This window comes from Misgurnus anguillicaudatus, chromosome 24 (assembly GCF_027580225.2).
Source record: "Misgurnus anguillicaudatus chromosome 24, ASM2758022v2, whole genome shotgun sequence".
Lineage (NCBI taxonomy): Eukaryota > Metazoa > Chordata > Actinopteri > Cypriniformes > Cobitidae > Misgurnus > Misgurnus anguillicaudatus.
Genome location: NC_073360.2, coordinates 5,051,464 through 5,071,538, shown reverse-complemented (window position 1 = coordinate 5,071,538; position 20,075 = coordinate 5,051,464). Strand labels below are relative to the sequence as shown.

The 20,075-nt window shown below is 38.6% G+C and overlaps 2 protein-coding genes across 4 annotated transcripts in view; both read right to left on the bottom strand.

Annotated features, from left to right (window-relative positions):
• Positions 1 to 20,075, bottom strand: part of LOC129437506 (protein NLRC3-like) — a 43,229-nt gene that overhangs the window by 11,707 nt on the left and 11,447 nt on the right. For all 3 annotated transcript variants that reach the window (XM_073862781.1, XM_073862782.1, XM_073862783.1), the window contains exons 4-9: positions 17,240 to 17,320; positions 15,315 to 17,078; positions 14,254 to 14,427; positions 7,930 to 8,103; positions 2,979 to 3,152; positions 2,431 to 2,604 (exon numbers count right to left, since the gene is read on the bottom strand). In XM_073862781.1, the coding sequence (XP_073718882.1) occupies positions 2,431 to 2,604; positions 2,979 to 3,152; positions 7,930 to 8,103; positions 14,254 to 14,427; positions 15,315 to 17,078; positions 17,240 to 17,320 (2,541 nt within the window). The remainder of the gene's footprint in view (positions 1 to 2,430; positions 2,605 to 2,978; positions 3,153 to 7,929; positions 8,104 to 14,253; positions 14,428 to 15,314; positions 17,079 to 17,239; positions 17,321 to 20,075) is intronic.
• On the bottom strand, positions 10,700 to 13,806 carry LOC129439396 (zinc finger BED domain-containing protein 4-like). The gene is made up of 3 exons (XM_073862785.1): positions 11,461 to 13,806; positions 11,177 to 11,365; positions 10,700 to 11,064 (listed from the first exon to the last, which is right to left on the bottom strand). The coding sequence occupies exons 1-3, from the start codon at positions 12,386 to 12,388 to the stop codon at positions 10,760 to 10,762; spliced, it is 1,422 nt and encodes a 473-aa protein (XP_073718886.1). The 5' UTR covers positions 12,389 to 13,806; the 3' UTR covers positions 10,700 to 10,759.

Genomic DNA, 20,075 nt, shown 5'->3' with positions numbered 1-20,075 from the left:
TATGTTGTGCTATCTGTCGATTTTCTGTGCTTTTCACTGCTTCTATTAATGTAAAGCTGCTTTGATACAATTACCAAATTGTGAAAAGCACTATATAAATAAAATTGAATTGAATTTTCCGGAATCTGTTTGGGTTTTTAAAGATCCATATAGACACGTGACATGTTTAAAGTCCTGCACTTGGTAGGTTTTTTTCTCTGTGTGCATTTTTATTTATGATAAGGCTATAAAGGAGCGTATGACGCACTGTTCTACTAGGCTGGTGAATGATCTCAGTGTCAGAGTGGATATTTGACGAGTTTGCAGACATTTTTCATCGTGATTGTTAATGTGCATTTAAAACCCCGTTTTAAGGAGCTGAAAGATATTTCTTGTTGCGATGACGTGCATGCATTTTTGTTTATTATAAACTCATATGAACGCTTAAAGCGCTATTCTTTTATGATGCTGATTGATCTCCACTTTAGTGCGAATAGTGACGAGCTAACTTACCTGATATCTGCTTCAGTCCAGCTTGCAGACATTTCTCATTGTGAATGTTAATCTGCATGTAAATCCCTCTTTTTAAAGAGCTGAATCATAACTTCATTGTTGCGATGACACACATGTCCTCACTACAAACCCCCCCTATACGGCATTGTTTCTGCGTCTTGTTGACACAGAGGGCTTTCCACGAATGTTATGGGAATGTTACTTGGTCCTCTTTCCGGTAACGATCCTATAACATTTACGGGACGTGTTTATGTTCACACAGAAGCCTATGTGCAATTTTACGGTATTTTCTGTGCCCAAAGTGTTTTGTGAATGAGGTTTCAGACAGTGGCGGATGCAGAACGTGACATATGGGTGGGCATGGATTAAGTCCGGGTGGGCCTGAATCTATGGGTGTCACTTTTGAATAAGAAACTATAACAAGTCTATAAAATTCATCAAAACTTCAGAACACTAATTTAAACAGCATACACACACACCCGAACTGCACGTCACATTTTTGACATTATTGATACTTTAAATTGTAATGCAACGTGACATTTATTAAGCCTTTTTGGTCATAGCCTACAAAAAAGAACCTGCACACAGTGACAGGAAATATAAATGAACCCAAAAAAAACCTTATACTTTTTTAAATAACCTATTAAAATGTTTAAATAAATACGGCTACTAAATGCTTAAAATGAAGCTTCTAACATCATATTCTCTTCATGCAAATCACTAAAAATATATTTTCGTTCTCACATATTTAAGTTAACTTACTAAATAAAGAAAGAAAAAGGGAATTGCTAGAATAATGTTAGACTCTGGGGTTAAACGAAATGACAAATAAATAAACATTTAATATACTTTTTGATGAGCACAAGAGCAAGCCTACTCGTGAAGAGCGGAGCCGAGGAGCGCGCATATCAGACGTGAACGAAAGGAATAATGGATTTAATGCTTTCACTTCATTTCCTGACAGTTTCACTTGTTAGTGAGGATAGTAATGGCTAACAAGATGACGCCGAATTACATACCACAGAATTACCTAACTAAATCTGAGAGAATGCAAACACATTACAATATTTTTCCTCCGCCCGACGGCCAAGGCGCATCATTTTTTTTTAGCCCGACAGGAATTCGCCATAGCCCGAAATGGACGTCGGGCAAGCGATTTTGCGAGGTTTGTTTTGTAGAAAGACTTTCTTTAAAGTGAATTTCGTTTTGTATAAATTGTATCTTAATATTAATCAATGTTTGATCAAACAATTGCCTCGATTTAATAAATAAGAAGCAAACCAAGAACGTCTGTGGTGTGGATTGAAGTGAACCCACTATATTTCCGCAGCCTACATCTTTCTGCTTTAATGCATTTCTTAAATTAATGTCTCAATTACACAGTAGGCTTATAGGTTGTTATGATAGGCTATTTGTTGCTTAAAAGCAATAGGCTATATTGTATAAAGTGTAGCAATAAACGTGGCGTGACTTATAGTGCTGCTATATCGCTATATCAAACAACATCACTATGATCAGATGTTTTCTTTCTATTTTTTACCCCGCTGTCATATTTGTTGTGTGTTTATGTTATTGAGAGGAAAGCGCGCAGCACATATTTATAACGTGTTGTTATTCAAAATACGTTTTCCACTTGCTTGCAAAAAAAGTTTTCAAAGTGATCATGGCTGAAAGCTGCTCGGGAATATTTCATTATAACGCAACATTCAACTGCTTTAATAGTTTTTAAATAGTTATCAGGCTTACTTATAATTTTACTGTTTTTAACATAACATGCATTAGATAAATTACACCACATAAAGTATTATACATTTCTAACTATACAGAGTTGTTTTTTTTACTTTTGTGTTTGGGGGGGCCAGCTGTCAATGTGGGCGGGCCCAGGCCCGCCCAGGCCCGCCCATAGCTCCGCGCCTGGTTTCAGAGAGATGATCTTACCACAATGTCTCCAGTTTACAGTTGGGAATCTTCAGCACATCAGAGATCAGCTTCATTCCAGAATCTCCAAGATCATTTCTAGACAGATTCAGATATCTCAGGTGTGATGGGTTTAATGTCAGAGCTGAAGTCAGAGCAACACAACCTTCAGCCGTAAAATTACACCTCCACAACCTGTAGAGAAAAATAACACACGTAAGCTTCCTAGTAATCAAGACAAATCATTACATAATTACAAATCTAAAGCACAAATCATAGTCCGGCAAATAATCTGATGTCTGATCAGAGCCATTTCATGTCACTGAGACTTCTATCCATCATTATCAGATCTGCAGTATTATGTTATTTAGATCATGTGAATGTCAATCACCTGAATTCCCAAAAGCAGAAGAATAAAAACTTCAAATAGATTTTATTACTTTAATACAATAACAACACGTTTTCTTACTCAAGTTTCTTCATCGGTTTGGTTTATGCCAGAATACATTTAGACATTATCATATTAAATTCTTAATCTTTTCAAGTCCTTATAGTACAAATGATCTTACTTCAGTATCTCCAGTTTACAGTCAGAATTCTTCAGTACATCAGAGATCAGCTTTACTCCTGAATTTCCAAGATTATTATCAGACAGATTCAGATCTCTTAGGTGTGATGGGTTTGATCTCAGAGCTGAAGTCAGAGCAACACAACCTTCATCTGTGATATGACACTTACACAACCTGTAGAGAACAGAGACACACACAGTTCAGTCTCTCAAATCACAACACGCATATCAGATCAATATTGATTTTCTTCTGTTAGTTTATTCATTATGTATTGTTTTACAGTTAACTATAAATCATAACATATTAGCATTGTAATACACTTTCTCACAATTGATTTTAAAGGGACCAAATAATGCATCTGCAAAGAATTAATCTGTTAAATTGTTCTCTGATATGTTCACTTTTAAATGTTTTGTCAGTGAGGCTTCATTAAAAACATCCATTATGATGAGCCTTGTGTTCTACAAAGGTGGGATGGTTTAATAGTGTTAGGCAAGACAAACATATATGTCAGGAAAAGCAATGTCTGGCCATATGCCAATGTCCACAAACTACTGGTTGTTTGACAAGTTGTTAGGGTAACTGTTAAGGCCAACTAAATTTAATTTAAGCTGTTAATAGTCAGATTTACTGGCACCTTCTAGCACCTGAACTTGTAATGCGCATGATTCGGACTCTTCCTTGCACATGAGCTTTTAATTTGCACGGCTCTGACATTTCCTTGCACTGGAGAGGTTTTTAGGCATGCAGAGGTTCAAAACTAGCGAGTGTGTTGTTCCCGCTCCCTGGCACACAGGAAATGTTAGAGTGCCTGGGTTTTATTGACACGCTCAGATTAATGGCATCAGTTTTAAGAAGGTTGCAGTCAAGACAGTGTTGCCCTTGCGTCTTTTTTGTCCACCAATCAAGTGACTTGTCATAAATGAGTAAAAAATGAACAATTAAATAAATGAGTAAACTACTGCCCACCCCCGATCCTATCATGTATTGCCGATCTCATACTTATGATAGGACAACCTCAAAATGAGGCATATCGCCTAACACAGGGGTGTCCAATCCTGCTCCTGGCGTTCGACTGTCCTGCAAAGTTCAGCTCCAACCCAAATAAAATTACCCTTGAAGCAGCTAATCAAGGACTTCAAGATTACTTGAAAATTGAAGGCAGTTGGACCTGAACTCTGCAGGATAGTCGATCGCCAGGAGCAGGATTGGACACCCCTGGCCCAACACTTTTACAGACTGCCAAAAAACACGAAAGGAGAAGTAATTGGATCATCCGTGCCAACGTCCACTGACCACAGGTGTGTTGACAAGTTGCTAGGGTCACTTTTCACTGTTACTGACAATTTCGCGGCCACCACTAGAACAGCCAGCCATTTTGCTAAATGTTTTACCACTCAACAGGGCAAGCTCTGGTCACGTGGAAAAGTGACGTCAATGCATACCCTCTATAAAAGGAAGCAGCAAAGAGCACATTGGCTGTTTCTCAATACCAAGATTGGCAAGTTCGGACTTGCATCCTTTGTATTTCGGACTTGCAAGTTCAGACTCAGAAGAACGAACTCCCGAGGACGGGAGGACGCAAGTCCGATTATATTGCAAATACAGCAGAGTTCTTGAGGTCTTCATTCGTCTAACCAATACGTGCAGCCGTGGCTTTTCTTATTTTAATTTATTTTTACAATACAACCAAACATAAAATGAAAAAAAACATGAAATTTTTTTTTTCATTCTGAAAATATAAATATGTTGTTCAGGCAATTTTGTTCACATATACTTCTCATCATTTCAGTTATGAAGACATGTTTAAAATGCATGCAAAGCAAGACACATTACTGATGCAGTATAAACGCATAGGGTGTGACCATTTCTAGATATCTAAAAAGATGTGCATAATGCCTTTTGCATTGATCCCCTTTTCAAAACTCAAAGATGTGGATTTCAGACAGCAATTAAACCACCAGGACTTGGTGTTTGTCAAAAAACAGTATTTTTTGGCCAGGTATTTTTATGCGGGTGGTCGGAGAAAAAAACAGATATTCCGGATTCGGACGGCAATAAAACCATAATGACACTATACCCCCTGTGAAACACATCAGAAGTGTCCCATGTGAAATTGTTTAACTTAAATTTGGCGTACCAAAATATTCCTTTAATTTTTAAAGGTCTGTCCTGGACCCAGAACCCCATGCAATACTGTTTGAAAGCTTAGAATGTCTATCTTCTGCAGATATCCATCACTTTGACTTACTGTAAGAAAGTTATTAACACTACCCCCCCCCAAATTTGTATATTATTATTTAATATTTATACAGTACTGTGCAAAAGCCTTAGGCCACCATGCTACCATTAGATTTGTTGTTTTTGCAATGATAGTGATCATATATAATTTTTTCTCAGTCTCTTTTTAGAATACAACCAGAAAATACAGCAAATGTGTATGTATGTAGTTTTAAAAACAGTATTGCAACTGCCTCACAGTTTTAGTTAAGTTTGTTATTGTCTTTTGATTACTACCTGGAAATAATAGGAGATTGTTTAGGCGAAACTAATTAGCGCTTTTCATGTCTTCTGCACGTTGTTATAAGGGACACAACTCCTGAAGTGAAGCGATAAAACCAGCATGACAAGAGCTCGACAAGCTAAGTAAATATTAAGAATATAAACATCTGGATGTCTATTATCTAAGGAGAAAGGGGGCAGATAGAAGATTTTAAGTTAAGCCCCTCTTAAGTGGAAAGCAGCTTAAGAGGTATGTTTCTTTTGTATCCGTTTTTTTTTATTTTTCACATGCATAGTTGTGTTAACTTGTGATATAATTCACATACATAGCTTGTGTTAACTAAGTGTGTAACTATAGTGACACTATCTGAATTCAAGACACACTTGCATATTGTTTATAGTATCCTTTAATTTTTTGATTTCCTTTAACCCAGTTCTCACGGGTTGACATGACATGTTGGAGAAATAAAACCCCGTTTTTAAACCAGACCTCGTGCTTTGTGTTTACTGCTGGATGAAGCTACAAGTATAAAAGTATGCTGAAGTGTGAAGTATTTAGGCTAAACTCCCCTTTCACTTGAGCAATAGCAGGCAGCTGCAGGATCTCCGAAACCTAAATTAAATTAAATCCTAATTTCTAATTCTAATCAAATGACCTTCGGTCTCCTTAAAAAAGTTCAAGATGTGTTTTGTGCCAAGAAAGGTCAAACTAAATAGGGTACTGACTGATGCCCGAAGACATTTAGTTCTGAAAATTATTTTGTTTTTAATTTTGTGTTCATATTTCCTGTATTTTCTGTTTGTATCTTAAAAAAGAGTGAAAAATAAATATGGATGGACATATGGCAAGCAACCAATCAGAAGGCGGAAGCGTTCGGCGGCAACCAATCGAAATGCAGAAACCTCCACTTGTGAGGAGCTCAGACAATGCATTCGAGCATCAGAGCGTCCAGTACACCTTTTCTATAGCATCGTTGGCAGGGCAGCCAGAGCTTTAGCTGACGCTCTTGCCGGTGGCGGTGTGAAAGCACAGTTATATCAAATGAAAGCTCTGATTCATATCGAACAATCTTCGAAAGAATAATGAGGTATGAAATGGTCTTTTGTAAACATTACATCACATAAAGTCTGTAAAAGGCAGTACAAGTGAAGTGAAAAGCATTGAATGAGCAGTAGGCTTAACCCTGCAGTGGCACATTAAAAACATGCAGAATTAGAATAGACCCCTTCAATGTTTGAAGGTTGGGTGCGCACGCAGCATGGGGTCAGAAAAAAAGACGCGGCTACTAAAAACTAAAAATACAATGAAGTGAGCACTACCAACACAATCCTCTTTGCATTGTCCCAGTCTGCACGTTTAATTGCTTGCAACGACATTTGTCGCCTATTTTTTTTAATGGATGAGATCCTGCAGAAATCCTGAAGAAACTTAACTGCAGAGCTGGTGCAATTTTTACAGCCCACGACGCAACACGTTGGTGAAAATACTCTTTGGATTCAACCGAACAATACGCAACTCAACTTGATAGAATTACTTTCTGACCCCGACATGCGCAGTGCGAACCGCAAATTATCCTGTGACGTGAACCGTGAAGAGGTCTATAGCATTTTTTTTTATTGAATATTTGAAAGTTCTACCATTTGTACACAGTCCTACCTGAAATCACAATAACCTGTGTACATTTACTATATAGTGCACTACGTATGTAGGGGATAAAAAATGATTCAGACAGCCTTAATATGCTTTCCATTGGGGAGAATGAAGTTTAATATCGCCTCAGTGCCACGGTGGCATACAGTGGGCTCCGGTGCAACGGGATAGCACTGAGAAAATCATATGCACGACATCACAAATGGTTAGACAGCCTAAACATTATAAACAGCCCTTACAATTAGAAGAGAAGAGAAACGCTGCTGACAAACATATATTGCACATCAATGCCATCATTGTTTTTATTCCATAATAAAAGTTTCATATGATGTCATCGACTGTTTTTGAGATATTAAGGCTTCATGTTTTAACTTTTGAAGTCTATGGATACGTGTCAACCCTCTTTTTTTTACAGTGTATGGTTCAGACTTTACATACCTGTGAAATATACTGTAGGTACTAAATAAACTCTGGTATGATCAACTGATAAATCTGCTGCTTCTTAAGTGTATTAAGATTTTATTAGACTTATTTTTTGTTTTCATTGTTGGCTCTTTATATTGTTTATCACACAACTATTATGATATTCATCCTTATGAGTGTTTTACAAATGATGATTATTCTGTAAGTGCTGTATTATGTTGATAAGCACTCATCTTAGTCTTCTTCTGTATGAAGAGAAAATTAGGTTCTTAAAATAATATTATAGCTTTATTTTGGTGTAGAGCTCTCAAATCCACCAAACTTTAAACTGACAGTCTTGTTCTTTTTAAGCCATTATAGTACAAATAAGCTTACTTCAGCCTCTGTAGTTTACAGTGAGGATTCTTCAGTAGATCAGAGATCAGCTTCACTCCTAAATCTCCAAGATTATTATCAGGTAGAACCAGATCTGTCAGGTGTGATGGGTTTGATCTCAGAGCTGAAGTCAAAGCATCACAACCTTCATCTGTAATATTACAACTTCTTAACCTGTACAAAACAATAACACATTAAATCAAATCAAACCTCAAAACAATATGAAGTAACAAACAAGCATTCAAGTTCTGGTATATTTAACAGTATATTAAAGAGCCCTTATTTTCCTTTCATGATTTTACATTTCTTTTGGTGTTAAGAGTTGCCAACTTTGTCACTCTGAAATACGGGACAAAAGGTGGTCTGCCGGGTATGTTTTTTTTGTACATATACAATGTTTTGTTTAAGCTATTTGTCATAATGATATCTAATATCTCCTATAATATTAATTTATAACTCATCAATTGGCAACATACGGAAGGTTTATTAATAGTTGTTAATAAGCAGGCGGGATTATGATAATGTCTGTCTTTTATACATCAACAATCCCAAGTAGTAAACTGTTGCCTACAATCCATGTATTTGGTGTAGTCCAAGAAAAGAGATTTACGTTGGAGAAGATAACTCTCAAATATATGTAAAGAGTATGGTAAAGTAAAAAAAAATATTTAAGAAAATTACCTGTATTTGTAATCAATTTATGAATGCATTAAAAATGTTTGGACTTAATTTTAGTGTTTCTTTTTTTGTTTTTACACAACCAATAGCGCCACCAGCTGTACAACTTGGTGGCGCCAGCGCCACCCCTCTCACATGTCAAAAAGTCACCCTCTGCTGACACACCAAAGGAAATGTTAAAAACATGAAAAAAATCTGATGTGTTAATTCTAGGAGCGACAAACGGGCATCAGTGTCGCTTACCCTGCTGACCACAGCGTGATCTCGGACACATTATTTTTAGCTGGCTCTGATGTTTGTGTGTCTGTAATGTGGTCTGGCATTGATATTTATTCTGAAGTTCTAGGTGGCTTTGAGGGGGAATCCCCAGTTGTCACGACAGGGTAGGAGAGACAGGACGCAAACGCAAGGTTCCAAATAAATAACATTTAATAATAAAAACACGAGGGCTGACAAGGTGAATACAGAAACTCAGGAACATGAACACAGGAACAGACAGGGTATCGAAGACAATGATCCAGCAGTGAGCAAACAGAAGACAGAGGTATATACACAGAGACTAAATGACAAACAGGTGTGATGAGGCAGGTAATTAATCAATGAATGTCCAGGTGATAACAATCGGAACAGAGACAAGACATGACACGGATTAACCGTGACATTACCCTCCCCTCTACGAGTGGCTACCAGACACTCACATAAAACACAACAAAAACAAAGTCTGGTAGCGAGAGTCCAAGGGAGGGGTGGAGGGCTTGGGGACCCTGGCTAAGCCGGCAGCCGCCGGGACAAAACCAACAGGACGGTGGGCCGGACAGCGCCAGGAGAACCGGAGCGATCGCTCCGAGAACCGAGGCAGACGAATTACCCCCCTTCTGGGAATCGTCGACGATGAGGTGCCCCCCGGAAATCATCTCCCGTCCCCTCGCGGAAATGGAGACCCTCACTCGGTAGCCACCCCGGGGAAATGATCGGGCGTGGTCCGTTCCGGATCCCCCTACGAGCGGGACGGTGGTCCTCCGAGGGACTGTCGACGACGACTCAACCGTTGGGGGACCGCCTGGGCCGATCCTCCTCCCGCAGGAGCGAGCGATCGCTCACGATGGTCCCCAAGAGACAACGGGGCCGATGGGGAATACACCCCGATGTCACTACTCCCCCTCGACGAAACTCCTGGGGGAGCCGCCCTCCATGAACCCGCTGCGTCCAGTGCTGGCCGGATCATTCTGTCATGACACGGAAGGAGAGACAGGACGCAAACGCAAGGTTCCAAATAAATAACATTTAATAATAAAAACACGAGGGCTGACAAGGTGAATACAGAAACTCAGGAACATGAACACAGGAACAGACAGGGTATCGAAGACAATGATCCAGCAGTGAGCAAACAGAAGACAGAGGTATATACACAGAGACTAAATGACAAACAGGTGTGATGAGGCAGGTAATTAATCAATGAATGTCCAGGTGATAACAATCGGAACAGAGACAAGACATGACACGGATTAACCGTGACACCAGTTGGTTAGTGCAGTGACGTCATCGGGGGATTCAGGATAAAAGGGCGTGGATGGCAACAATGGATCTCTTTCCGTTTCTCCTTTGGCTCACGCCTGCCACTCTCTTTGTTTGTTTGGAGCGGTTTAGTTCTAATTTCTTTGTAGTTTAACCTTTATTAACTTGTGCTTTTGTTATAGTATTATACATGTTGTTTTTATAAATATTTTTTGCTATTTAATCAGTAATGGGTAGTGATGGGCAGATTGAGGCTTCGTGAAGCAATGAAACAGTTAAACCAAATGGGCCATATTGTTTGGAGGCTTCGAATCAATCCGACACCCGTCTCAACGGTGACACCTAGTGGTCACTTGCAGGTGTTGATCTGAAACAACCTTGACGAGTCATTAAAAAAATGTGTTGTTTTTTTTATTAATGTATTTTTCTAATATGTGAAGCTTGTAACCTATAGGCTCCTCACTGTGCATGTTATTTTGGTCATGAAAAATGAATATGAATAAAAGAAATCAAGCCACAATGTCTCACAATTTTTTTTTAGAGATTTTTATTCAAAAATATTAATTTCTCTGCCGTGGAAGGACTTAGCCTACTTCTTTTTTTACAGATAATTTCTCCAGCCTTTGAAAAAATCCTCTCACAAGGGACACTTGTTGCTGGCATACAAAGATACTTTTTTTGCAAGGACATACAAATGAGGAAAGATTACTGCTCTCTCTTTCCAGTAAGTTAGTGGATTATGAGTTCTGGGCAAATACGCATCGTTGATGTATTTTTTTACTTCCACTGTGGCATCAGCTGTAGCATTGTGTATCATCTGGGTTTGATGGATACGAGTATCAAAAAGGTCCCATAAACTGTCCTGTGTTTCTACTGGTGTTGATGTTGATGGTGATGGTGATGATGATGATGATGATGGGTCTGATGTTGACATTTCTGGCTCTGAATAAAAATGAAAACAGCAATTAGTCACAAATCCTAAACTGACGGCATATATGAAGTATATAATACATGGTTCAGATTACATAACATAAAACAGACTGAAACTGCTCACCAGGATTTGTGTTTGAACGCATCAGCGAAGCACACTCCAGTGTGATGTGCTTTTCAGCTTCCTGGGCTTTGCCAGCATTTCCAAATGCCACATTTTTGAACCTTGGGTCCAGCAGTGTAGCCAGTGCCAAGGCTCTAAAACCCTCATAACTTCCACATCTGGAGTGAAGACCTTCTTGCAGATGTGAGCCTATGAGCCAAAACAGGAGAAAAAAATATTTATATTATGACAGTAATATGACAGTTATGGCCAATTACATGGGTAGTATGGTCATTGTGGCCTACCTAATTGTATAGTTGATTCCTGCGTTGCATTTCCTTTTTTCTGTGCAAGCTTGTGCTGCAACATCCTGTACAGTGGTATAAGCTTTGAGGCAGACACTCTCTTTTCCTCTGACATCTCTGTTGTTGCGAATTTGAATGGTTGCAGTACTGACAATGATTGTTGAATAATGTCATAATCAATACTTGTCAGGGGAGCAGTGTCATTGTTTAAGTTGGAAAGTGCAGCAGCCACTGGTTCACGTTGGTCATACAAGCGCTGTAGCATGTCAAATGTGCTGTTCCATCTCGTGTCAACCTCCTGTATCAGTTTCAGGGTTGGTCTTCCCATCAAGCCCTGCATCTCCACAAGCTTGTCCTTTGCTTTGCAGCTGGATCTGAACAACCCCACTATCTTTCTGGCCTTCTGGCGTATTTCATTGATGACTGGGGTTTGATCTAGGGCCTTTTTCACAATCAAATTTAAAGTATGAGCAAAACATGGGACATGGCGAAGGTGGAGTAGCTGGGCACTTAGGATCATGTTGGATGCATTGTCAGTCACCATGCACTGAACTTTAGAGGTTATTCCCCACTCAGCCATTAGCAAGGCTTTAGCCTCCATGAGATGCTGGGCTGTGTGGGTTTGGTAAAACCTCCTTACACCTAGTACAACAGTTGCCATTTTTGCCTCTGGTGTAATGTAATGGCAAGTCACACCAAGATATCCATCCATATTAATGGAGGACCACAAGTCAGCCGTAAGGCTAACAAATTCGGCCTTTTGTAGGTCCTCCATTGTCTTCTCCTTGGCTTTGTTGTACTTTTCACTGACCATTATTTTAAGCACCTTCCGGGATGGGAGGACATAGCTTGGATCAAGCTTGTTCACAAATGCCCTGAATCCCTCATCCTCCACGATGGTGAAGGGCTGCAGATCCTTTACCACCATGTTTAGAAGAGCCTCATCTAATTCCCTCTGTCTGACTTTTAAAAGAGAAGATAAAACATCCTTTCAGACAAATACATTGGAAACATACAGCTTCAATTAGTGCACATCTATTAAAAGTATAGCCTACTGGTTCATTATTTGGAAACCTTTCTGAACAAAGTTATGTTATAAACGTTTATGCTCAGTGTGCAGAGAAAAATGGAATGGAATGTAGAACTACAACAAATAGGACAACCAAAATGATGTTGTCACTGGCAGTATATTGGGTACTCACATATGTAGACCTATAAAATGTATATTTGCACAATATTATATTATATTATATTCACATTGAAGCTATTTTTAACATGATTGGCAGTTGTGATTGGGGCATTAGGTTGTAGGGCATAGGGCTATGGACTTTATAAAAGGTTTTAATTATATTTCAATTATAATTAGGCTACATTTCAAACAATGCATACCTTGCTTAGATGGCCCAGCAGTGTCAATAGCAGGCCTAGGTACAGTGGGATTTCCATCCTCTGCACCCTGCAAAATGGCAGGATGAGTGCTCCTCAAATGGCGCATCATGGATGATGTATTGTTGCAGTAGGCTAGAATCCGATCACAATACACACATCTCACTTTATTTGGGGTTTCTAAATGAAAATGCTCCCACACCACAGATGTACGACATCTCTTCTGGGGAGCCTCCATTTTATCTATCTATCCAAATCTATCTATCTATATGAATCTATCTATCTATAATCTATGTATTTATATGTATATAATATATCTATATATGTATCTATCTATGTCTCTATAATCTATGTATTTATATATGTATCTCTATCTATATATGTATCTATCTATGTATCTATAATCTATGTATTTATAATCTATCTATATATGTATCTACCTATGTATCTATAATCTATGTATTTGTATATGTATCTCTAATCTATATATGTATCTATCTATTAATCTAGCTGTCAATATATATTTATATCTATGTATCTATTAATGTGTCACTATATGTATACTCTGTCTTTCTCTAGCCTATCAGTCAATGTTTTGTGTAAATTAAATGTAAGTCTAAATTGCCTATAACTAATCAAATCGCACTATGTCACTATTTCACCAAAAATCCGCTATCTCAAAGTTAAACTCCTCTCACAAAAACCCACGAGGTCAACATGCCTTTATTTCACTTTTATACAGATGTGCGATTGTGTGGTCTGTTCCCGACCGCGCCAATCAAACGCTGATTCGGATTCGGCAGACCACACCTGATGAAACACTTAGTGAATCACTTCGAGGCTTCGTTTGGTCATAGTCACGTGACATGGGTGTTTTGAATCACGTTTCGAATCAGTGTTTCGACACATCTGCGCTTCGGGATCTCGCAAAGCTTCGGAACGACTGTTTCGCTTCAGCCATCCCTAGTAATGGGTAGTGGGTTTATTTTCTTTAGTTCACTGTTTTAGTTAGTAAGATTAGCGAGGGAAGCAGAAGCCCGAAAGACTCACCTGATTTTTCTTTTTTTTTCCGGGAGCCAGGTAAGAACTGTTGGTGAGAGCTGACCCTACCTGTTTACTGACTTTTTTGTTAATATAATAGACAGTGTTTGTAAAATTATTTGTGAATAATTATGTCCTTTATTTTGACTGTTTGAATTATTGTTCCCCATATTGTTCCTTATTCTTTCCTTCATGCTTTATGATTGCACAAACGTATCATGACAACATGACATGGTAGGTTTTGTTTATATTTGTACAATAAAAAAAGTTTGAATTTGGTTTCCATACATTTTGTGTTAAATAGTTTAATCATACATTATTCAAATTACACAACATCTTTGTTGAGCCATTTGTAGGAGATTTTACCTTATTTTCTCCATTTTACAACCAGGATTCTCCAGTACATTAGAGATCAACTTCACTCCTGAATCTCCAAGAATATTATGAGACAGATCCAGATCTCTCAGGTGTGATGGGTTTGATCTCAGAGCTGAAGTCAGAGCAACACAACCTTCATCTGTGATGTTACAAGAACTTAACCTGTAGAGAATTTAAGAAAATCAATGTGTGGGTTTGGAACAACACTTGATTGAGAAAATGATGACAGATTACTTTCATCCCGCGTTACTTTGCCCCAGTTCTCCCCTAATACTAAAACGTTTTACTCTCATAAGACTGTTGTGCCATTCCTGTCAGATCCAACAACAGATTTTAATCACAGTTTCTCAGCATCGACTTGAAGCTTCTTTACAAATGAATTTGCGGTACATGAAATAATCAAACACTCTGTTTTCCCTACACGAGCTGGAACTTCTTTAGAAAGAAACTTCAACCACACATTTCTAATGTTAGTTTCCGAGGGAAGGTTATACAGTGACTGTGTTATTCCACAACCAGGAACTATACAAACATTAACAATCTTTAAAGGCATGATTGGTGCTTTGGGAAGCACGTGTGTTACCTCCCTAAACACAAATCTGTGGCGGGGCAAAAAAAGCAGTCATTGCTTGCAGGTGGTGCTCAAAATTTCTACAACTTCATAAATACTGACATTACAGACTTTGATGATTTCTGGGCTTGATGCCAAAAACAGTTATATTTCAGTAACAAGATATTTTAGTTCTGAAACTTGCAGGATATCTAAGTATGATGACCTCTTATATAACAAAAATACAGTTAAAATTGATTCTTTGATTCGCCACTTTAATTCTTGTTGGTGCAACCACCACTTATAATTTTATTTTAATGTCAAAATGATCTTCTTCATCTAGTGACTTTGCTTTAATGTTTAAAAAATTCATAGTGTGTGAAAAATGACACAGAAAACACACCAAACACACTGAACACTAAACTTTGTGTGACATCAGAACTAACGATTTCTAAGGTTTTACTTCATTAATAAAGTTAAAGTGACTGTTCACACTTACTGAACTGATCTGGATTCACAAATCACAGGTGACAGCTTCTGAAGAACTTTCAGTGTTTCAGAATTGTTTTCAGTATTCACAAAATCCTTCAAATTAAACTCAGTCGGCTTCTCTTCTGATGTCAACAACACAAAAACTACAGCTGACCACTGAGATGAAGAGAGGTTGACTCCACTTATTTTTCTAGATTTCAGATGATTGTGGATTTCATCCACTAATGAATGATCACCCAGTTCATTCAGACAGTGAAACAGATTGATGGATTTCTCTGGAGGAGGATTCTCGCTGATTTTCTGTTTGATGTATTTGATTGTTTTCTCTTTGCTGTGAGAGCTGCGATCTGTCTGTGTCATCAAACCTCGTATGAGATTCTGATTCGATTCCAGTGACAAACCCAGAAGAAAACGAAGAAAAAGATCCAGATGTCCATTCTTACTATCTAAAGCCCCATCCACAGCATTTTGGTGCAAGTTTGATAAATTTATCTGCAGAAAGTTGTCATAGAACTGCTGTATGTTACTGTTTATAAATGAGATGTGGGCATAAACAGCTGCTAGATGTTCCTGGATGCTCAGATGAACAAAGCAGTAAACTTTCCCCTGATTCAAGCCCAACTCCTCTCTGAAGATCTGAGTACACAATCCTGAGTAAACTGATGCTTCTGCTACATCAATGCCACACTCTCTCAGGTCTTCATCATAGAAGATCAGATTGCCTTTCACAAGCTGCTCCAAAGCCAGTTTCCCCAGTTTAAAGATCATGTCTTCATCCTTCACTTTCTTCTCATAGTCCTTCTGATGTTTGATGTTTGTCTGAATGATCAGGAAGTGTGTGTACATTTGAGTGAGAGTCTTGGGGATCTCTTGACTCTCTGCTTCACTCAACATTCTCTCTAGAACAGTGACTGAAATCCAGCAGAAGACTGGGATGTGACACATGATGTAGAGACTCCTGGATGACTTCAGGTGTGAGATGATTTGATCAGACAGACTCTCATCACTGATTCTCTTCCTGAAGTATTCCTCCTTCTGTGGATCACTGAAGCCTCGTACCTCTGTGACTCGATCAACACACTCAGAGGGGATGAGATCAGCTGCTGCTGGTCTGGAGGTGATCCAGATGAGAGCAGAGGGAAACAGATTCCCCTTGATGAGGTTTGTCAGCATCACGTCCACTGAGGTTGATTCACTTACATCACACAACCTCACACTGCTGTGAAAATCCAGAGACAGACGACACTCATCCAAACCATCAAAGATGAACAACACTTTATATTCATCACTGAAGATTTCCATTTCTTTTGTCTCTGGGAAGAAAAGATGAAGAAGATGTAAAAGACTGAGTGTTTTGTTCTTCATCAAATTGATCTCTCTGAAAGGAAGTGGAAATATGAGGTGGACGTCCTGATTCTCTTTCTCTTCAGCCCAGTCCAGAATGAACTTCTGTACAGAGACTGTTTTTCCAATGCCAGCGACTCCCTTTGTCAGCACACTTCTGATGTGTTTGTCTTGTTCAGGTAAAGGTTTAAAGATGTCATTACATTTGATTGGTGTCTCCTCTGTTGTTGTTCTTCTGGATTGTGTCTCAATCTGTCTCACCTCATGTTCATTACTGATCTCTCCACTTTCACTCTCTGTGATGTAGAGCTCTGTGTAGATCTCATTCAGTAGTGTTGGGTTTCTCTCATTTGATAATACCTCATTCAAACACTCAAACTTCTCTATTAGATTTGATTTAAATGTGCTCATGACTTTAGAGTCATGGCTGCAAATGAAAAAATAATATATTAGATTAGCAGACAAGTTTGATTATCAATGTATATAGCAAAATGTATTTTTTGTATCTTAAGACAGGACATCAATATGGTTTGTAAACTTTTTTTTAAAAACTTTTTTATTTAAAAGTATCATGTTGTCAAAGTACACCTGTATTCATTGAAGTCTTGTAGTTTATTTTCAGATTGCTCAATCTTCCTCCTCTTACAGTCGGGTTCTGTTATGATTCGTCTGGATAGCAAGAATGAGAATCAAGATTCACTTTACACTTTAATATTTGGATTTTTTTCACATTACTTGATTAACTCTACAGTTTTACAGTGCTCTGAATGTAATTTACTAATTAAACTTCCATAAGTTACATTTAAACCATTTTATTTTGAAAAGTACTATTCACACAGGATTAATATTATCTGAGAACCTCGTGTAATTTATAAATTACCCCCCATCTGAGTGTCATGTGGCCCATTTAAACGGGCTAAGCAAAGCCTGTGAATTTACTTTAATTTACTGACTTATCTCTCTGACATGATATTGAGGCTTTGCCTAACACCTTTGCCAACGATCAGCTGATCTCCCTCTGATGACTAAGCGCCGGAGAAGGCGTGGCAAGTGGGAATGTATCACTGTTTCTTTGAACCTGAGTGTGGTGCGCTCCTACAGGGACAGGTGTGGGCCTACAAACATGGTGTTGACTGGCGTCTAAACGAGATCTTACTGCAGTGGCTACACCCTATCATCCTCTCACCTGTCTCCTTCCCTTTTCCTCATCAACACTCAATTAATCATTGAGACTGCCAAGGTGGAGTAAACTCTACAGTCTGTGACCATTGTGTCGACTTACACAGCTTGAGAATGTGTCATCACTGCTGAAGGTAGCTCTCATTAATGCATGCTCCTTGGCTAAAAACATTCATTTTAAATTATTTTTTCTCTTCAAATTCACTTGTTTTTTATGTGTCGATGAGAAATGGCTGTTAAAAACACTCATTAATGTAGAGCTCTCTACACTGATTCATACAGCAGCTTTGAGGTGCTGCTATTTCAAATGGCTGTAACCAACTCTGTTGTTGTTGCCTTGGTGTACCGTCCTCCTCGGCAAAATAATAACTTTTTTAATGAATTGGCAGCATTTGTGGGAGATCTTACCTTACATGATAAAGTATTGCTGCTGGAAGATTTTAACTTTCATGTCTGCTGTACTTCTAAACTTCCTTTGACTTTATCTAGTAGATATCTGGCCCAACACATTTACAGGGACTACCCTTAGACTTTATTTTAAGGGTCTAAGGTATAGACCACATGGCCTCAAAGTTTCTGATATTGCATTCTTCTCCGACCACATGTCTCTGCAGAGGCTCTTAGAAATCCACCTCTACCTCGCCTGGATCGCTCATAGTGCTGCCTCACGATAGACCTTTCTCACAGTAACCGGAAATACGTAATCATCGTGAAAGCGGAGTTCCTGTCAAGCGTAAACACGCTAGAAAAACATAAACCCGGGCAAGTTTAAAATGGATCAAAGAGTCTACACAACTTCGTTAACGGATTTGCCAAATATTACATTTGCTGATGTGACACGACTAATGGAGGAAATCTTTTTCCATGAAGAATTTGTCTATACATTTCTAGGTAAGTAGAGAGCAAGTCTAACTGTTACTGAACTGTTAACTAAAACGACACATTATAAGCGTGTCCACTTACACATAATGTATGTATAGTAGATGATATAGACTACCTTACTAAAACATTATAGTCTGCTTTGAATGAAGCATTATGCTACCAATTACCTTCAATTACTGCCTATGGTTGTCCAAGTGAACGTCTTGTGTGTAGCAACAATAACGTTAGCCGGATGATATCATTATTAGTTTAGATTTTTGTCTGGTAATGTCTGTGATTGTATGTTTGTGTGTCGGGGTGAACTCGTTCCAAGAAAAAAGGGTAGAGACAGCATTTGGTTGCAAGCGGCGACCAGTGAGCCCTTAAATATAGTCGTCTTTAGTGAACTGTCTGCTGCATACATAAGTGCTCCCCTTTGGTGAAGTTAGGTCCTTAATCTCGCCGGATAGCCTGAATCCACTTCTGTCTAACTTCACCATCAACAGGGAATTAATGGAACAGATACGGCTTTTTACATGGCATTGACTGCGGAGGAAGTAGATTTCTGCGACGATTGCCTATTTCCGGTCACAAATAGAGATATCTGCATTTTGGTTCTGCAAAAAAGTCCTCCGACGATGCAAAAATCGTCATATTACATCATCGGAGGACTCCTCCGCAGAACCAAAATGCAGACATCTCTCCCCCCAGGGGGAAACGATGGAGGGAAACATGGTCATTCAGTAATACTGCCGGGTTTCTACAGATACAAAGCTGAATGCTAAATCGGTGAAGTATCCCTTTAATCTATATTATATATAAATATAAATATTTATATTAGATAAATATATTTTTTCTTAAAATTATACATTTATGTGTGTGTATTTCTATAAACATAATTATTATACACAGTCCACGCGCATATATTATGTAAACAAAACTTTCATTCTGCAAACGATTAGTCGTGACTAATCGTGAGGCAGCACTAATCGCTCATTCACCTCATCCTCATGTGAGGAGTTCTCAGCAACTTACTCACAGGTGCGCTCTGCACTAAAATTGGATGCTGATAAATCCCTCTATCTTTTTAACTCCACTTGTGCTGAGATTTTTAATTCCATCGCCCCTATAAAACTTAAAAAATTCTGCATCAGCAGCACCCTGGCTTAATGGACTGGAGACCAATATCTGTTGTGGTATCAAGAAATGACTCCTGCCAGATTATGATTTCCCTTTAGCTTATCAGGAGGCAGAGTCAAAATCTAACACAACACCAGTGTTGTAAACAATAGTTCAAAGTTCAAAGGTGCCAATTTCTTTTTCCGCCAGTGGGTGCTCGTCACAGCGTCAAGCAATGCTTAGGTCACTTAGCAAAGAGAGAGGC

What these genes read in the sequence shown, in the direction of transcription:
- LOC129439396 (XM_073862785.1), bottom strand. Translation starts at nt 12,388, where the DNA reads ATGGTGGTAAAGGATCTGCAGCCCTTCACCATCGTGGAGGATGAGGGA. An exon ending in GGAATCAACTATACAATTAG is followed by an intron (nt 11,366 to 11,460) that starts GTAGGCCACAAT and finishes TTTGGCTCATAG; the next exon opens with GCTCACATCTGCAAGAAGGT. An exon ending in GCGTTCAAACACAAATCCTG is followed by an intron (nt 11,065 to 11,176) that starts GTGAGCAGTTTC and finishes ATTTTTATTCAG; the next exon opens with AGCCAGAAATGTCAACATCA.